Here is a 4,738-nt window from a genome sequence, read left to right on the forward strand (position 1 = left end):
ATCAGATATCGGCCCAACGTCATGCACACGTTGCTTGTCAGTCACCCAAAGATGAAGACGGCCCTTCCTTTTTTGTTGTCTGAGTCCTCCGAATACACCGGCATGGTGAAGAGCATCAGCTTCTTACCCCAAATGGTGGCAGTGGTAAAGCCGCTTCGAACGCCATTCTCTTGTCGATTGTGTGAGGTGCCCCACAGGCGAGAAAGTATCGCGTCTTCCTCCATCCACTCTTCTCCCCAGTAACGGGACCTCACCACCCTGTAGAAGCCCTCATCACAAGAGGTGATCATGTAGAGTTCCCCATAACACCTGTCCCACTCCACAATGGCGGGGTTGGAGCAGCCGCTCACAGTCGTGCCCCACGAAAGCTCCCATTCCCTCTCAGGTTTTTTTGACTGCAGGACGAGAGAGACCACCGTCCCTCCTGCCTTTCTGGCCTCGACGGGAAAGATAAGCGCCCCGTCGTCCAAAATAACACCAGTGCCTCCCCCCACCCACCAGTTCTGTTATGCCCCTGTAGTAAATCTGGGTGGGGAAATAGGGCCACAGTGCGTAGGTGCCAGTCCAGTTGATTTTCTTTGGCTGCACGCTGCTCGTTTCACCGTCGCCGAACACCGCCTTTGCCAGCAGAAGGTCTGTGTAGCGTGTATTATTGTTGCCAGCAGAGCCCGGAGTGCCGTACTTTCCGAGCAGAACGTAAACCGTGCTCCCATTCGTAATGGTTGTTGGCATCGTAACATGCGGGACACTTCCACCCGACTCATTTTCCTTCGGAAAGTACGCCGACAGCTCTGTATCAACCACTCTTCCGCCCTGTGAGGCTGACGCTGCATCAGACGAGATGCTCCCTGCAGCAATGCCAGCAGCAACACCAACGGAGTCTTTCGAGTGCGCCTCGGCAAAGACGAAAGCCTCACCATTCACAAGAGCAACTCCAGGGGCACGGAAAGAACTTTTTGCAGCATCGAAGCCATCTTTAGCACTCAACTCAATGGTTACATTCACAAACGACTGCTTTTTGGGTAGCAGATAACCCGGCTCCCACTTTTGTTCATTTTCGCCTCTGCCTTCGACTTCAGCGTATACAACCTGACTGCCGCAGTGCACCAACAACATGCAGAGGAGCAGCAGCACCGCAAAAAGAAAATGATGCCGGGACATGCTGGGCCGTTGGTCTCACAATCTTTTTCTTCCTTCCCTCCTTGTGTTGGATCCGCTCAGGCTGTAACGATTGTCTGTGTGGTGAGCGTTGCTGGTGGTGACTGCAGAGCCCTTCAATATGCACAGCAGCGACTAGCGCTTCATCTCTTTACTTCCGCGTGTGTGGACAAGAGAAAAAAAAAAGCAATAAAAAAAAAGATACAAAAAGCATTGAGAACGCGCAGTCGTCCAGCGGCAAGACGCACGGCCCACTCCCCAGCCACGCACGGAAGAAACCCACCCACATCCGCAGAGAAGCAAAAAAAAAAAAACTCCCCCACGAGCCCACACTGCGGAGAATGAAAAATTAAAGTAAAAAAAAATGCATTAAAAAAAAAAAGTGTGACAGGGCGTGGCTGCGGTTGGCGACACCGCGAGCGTGTGGCTTCCCTGGCAGCAAAAGCAAAATGTGAGCGTTTCGTCCCACCGGATCACCCCAAGTATCCACACACACACACGACGGGGTCTTCAAAGTGTGTTTCTTCTCGGCCCTCCGCCTCCTGCGCACAGCAGGCGGGACTCAAAAGCCCGGCGTCCTCCGCGTGTTTGTGGGTGCAAGAGCGGCAGCCGGGCGAGGCGCACACGGCACCCCAGCAAGCAAGAATGAAGCAAGAAAAAGATTAATTGAGAAGCGCGAAAAAGAGACGCGCCCGTAGAGATTTCCCCCAAAGCAAAAAGAAAGAAAAGATAAAAAAAGCAAACAAAAGAAGGTAAATCGTCCTCCGCGGAGAGGAATTTATTCTCAACAGAAAAAAGAGGCACATTTCCCGAACTGGGAGTCCGCGCATCCCTCACATAGCCGCAAACACCCACAACCCCAACAGGAGCAGCGTCGGCAGCACACGGCGCCCACACACAGTGCCATCCTCAGCGGTACGCGTCAGCAGCAGGTCCCCACCGCTGTTGTTGCGGGCTGCAAGTGCAGAAGTCGCGTTCCTTGCCGTCGCGGCGCCTGCATGGGCACCTCCCTGTGTCCCGGCTCCCCGGCCGTTGCTTGCCCCTCCGCTGTGAGCACCGCCTGCATCCGCAGCTCCCATACGGCTCTCCTCCTGCGCCGCCCCAGCGGGAGTGCCTAGGCTGGACGGCGACTCACCGCTTGGCTCCTGAGAGCTGGAAGCTGCCAGCTCACCTCTCGTCGCCCCATCCTCGGCAGAGCTCTGGCCGTTTGTCTGCACCGAGAGAGCTGTCCCTGCAACAGCAGCAGCAGATGGCTGCCCACCTTCATTGTGCCGGTTTGCGCTGTTGCTACCGGGGCCAGTGGCGGCGGCCGGGCCGCTGTTGTGTGTCACATCACCTGCTTCGCCCACCTTCGCATCGACCCCACCTTCAGCCGTCCTACCCGTGTTCTGTTGATTCGCTACCCCTTCACCCGATGGCCTTCCGGTGATCGAACGCGGCGGAACGAAATGTCGCCCCACAAGCGCTGAACCAGGGAAATTACCGCCAACACCGACACCGTCGCCATGAAGCTGCAAAAAGGCAGGGTCATTGGGATCAGGTGGGGCCTGAAAAACAGCACCAGGATAAGAATGAGGTTTTTGAGGTGCTTCAGCGAAATGACCGCCGTTGATAGAGGGGACAATAACTTGGGGTTGTGAATGCGTGGGAGCAGCGGGAAAAAACTGCATCCCAGAGACACAAGCTGCAACCAACTCATTGGAGACATTCGCATCACACGGAGCAGTGCCAGCAGCAGCAGCACCAGCTGCTGGTTTGCTATCCTGCTTTCCAGAAACACCATCAGTAGTAGTAGTACGGGCAGGATGAGATGCACTGCCGCCACTCTCCACTCCAAGTGAAGTTCCCGCGTTACAACCTGCATTTTGAGCAGTACCTGCTCCAGCCGTGGGGGGCTGACCAGGGACACCGGGGACGCAAGGAGGAGGCTGTTTAGTGACAGTTTCGACGTTGCTGCTCATCGAGTTAGAAGGACCAGAAGGGTCAGTAGAAAGGCTACTTTCACCACCATTCGCTCCAGAGGAACCTCCGCGTGGGCCAACGTATTCAGCCGCATCACGAGTCTCGTCATCCCTGGGAGGCCGACCAGCAATACCCGGGGCGCAAGTCAGACAAGAACGATTGGCGTCTTTGGACCTGTCATGATCTTTCGCACAGCATGGGGCGGTAGAAGCACCACTTTGCGGGGAAGATGAATGAAGCAAAGCGCCTCGCGATGCAGGCCCTTGACCTTGCTGACCTATGGCAGCCCCGCTGCCATAGACACCAGAAGGGAGATTCAACTCGTGAGAGAAAGTTCCACCCAAATGCTGAAAAGCGGCCTGCGGAACGGCTTGTCCACTCGCCCCATGACCCCCTTCCGATTTCGTACCCAACGCCGTCGCCCCGCACACGGAGGAGCAGCCCCACAGCAGCGCAAGCACCGCCAGGGCGCACACTGCACGGCGCCGCACCGTCGCCATCGCCATCTGTCTTAGTATTAGTGGTAGTGGTGGTAGCAGAGTCGCTTGGATGAGTGAGCTGCGAGGCAGCGGGAAACAAAAAAAGAGACAAGAGGAAGGAAGGTAGAGGTAGCAAACAGTGAGTGCAGCGGGGATAGAGAGAGAGAGAGAGAGAGTGAGTGAGAATGAAGAAAAGGCGGCAGCCCACCAATTATACACTGTGCCCTGCAGCCTCAAAGAAAAGAGAGAATGACCCAGAACGCACCTCCTTCCCCTTTGTCATTCTCTTCTCTTTGCTATCGCCATGGAAGGAAGCAGCAGCGGCTACACGCTGCACCGCCAAAAGGTGCACCCACCTGCATTGCAGTATATTATATGTGCGTGTGTGTGGTTGTGTGTGTGCCCAAAGATGCGCAACAACAACAAAAAAAAAAATGTGCTGGGGCATGTAAACAGACGAGCACACAGAACAGCGGGGGTGCAGGACGGACAGGAAGAAGAAAAAAGACAATTGAGACTCGAGGCGACACCGCAGCCCAAGCAGTGGCATATCACGGGAAACCCGCATTTAAGAAAAAAAAAAATCACCCAAAAAAAAAAAGACGCATAGATCAACTGGTCTTAGAAAACTTTGTACATTGCCTGCAGCAAGTGATGTGCATCCACTTTATTACCCACTGGACAGACGCAGGCCCAAGCATCACTGACACTTCGTTGAGGCTTTCACCGTGCTGCTGCACCTCGCAAATATTTTTTGTTTGTTTCATCGGTGTGGCGCACAGTGCCGTCGGAGCGCTTCATAAACGGGAGCAAACACAGAGGGAATCGCGACCACTACGAAAGAGGCATACTAAAAGGAGCCAGTGGTATAAGAGAAGCACAAACATCAAACAAGAGAAGGCAGATGGTGCCTACACCTCAAGGGAGAAAGCGCGCAACTACATGAAAGGAAACAATACGTCAATGCACCAAGGCTCCAAGAACAAAAAAAAAATGAGTGTGCGGGCGAAGCACCACGCGTCCCTCACTGAAAAGAAAAAGAACATTTTCGCTGACTCAACAAAAATCCGCAAGAATCCAGAGCCCCAGGAGCAGCAAGAGCACTCAAAAACTATGTACACGCATAATACTGTCACCCG

At 54.4% G+C, this 4,738-nt stretch overlaps 2 protein-coding genes across 2 annotated transcripts, besides 3 other annotated features; both read right to left on the bottom strand.

Moving 5' to 3' along the window:
• Window positions 1-381: 381 nt before the first annotated feature.
• Window positions 382-1,161, bottom strand: TraAM80_05297 (trans-sialidase; the record flags this gene model as incomplete). Its single annotated transcript, XM_029382182.1, has 1 exon — window positions 382-1,161. The coding sequence occupies one exon, from the start codon at window positions 1,159-1,161 to the stop codon at window positions 382-384; it is 780 nt and encodes a 259-aa protein (XP_029237926.1).
• Window positions 1,162-1,334: 173 nt separating this feature from the next.
• Window positions 1,335-1,368: a sequence feature (A-rich).
• A 623-nt stretch (window positions 1,369-1,991) lies between these two features.
• TraAM80_05298 (uncharacterized protein) lies at window positions 1,992-3,626 on the bottom strand (the record flags this gene model as incomplete). Its single annotated transcript, XM_029382183.1, has 1 exon — window positions 1,992-3,626. The coding sequence occupies one exon, from the start codon at window positions 3,624-3,626 to the stop codon at window positions 1,992-1,994; it is 1,635 nt and encodes a 544-aa protein (XP_029237927.1).
• Window positions 3,627-3,752: 126 nt separating this feature from the next.
• Window positions 3,753-3,788: a microsatellite.
• A 90-nt stretch (window positions 3,789-3,878) lies between these two features.
• Window positions 3,879-3,993: a satellite DNA.
• Between the last annotated feature and the right edge of the window lie 745 nt (window positions 3,994-4,738).

This window comes from Trypanosoma rangeli, assembly GCF_003719475.1.
Source record: "Trypanosoma rangeli strain AM80 chromosome Unknown Tra_15.4_contig_00170, whole genome shotgun sequence".
NCBI lineage: Eukaryota > Euglenozoa > Kinetoplastea > Trypanosomatida > Trypanosomatidae > Trypanosoma > Trypanosoma rangeli.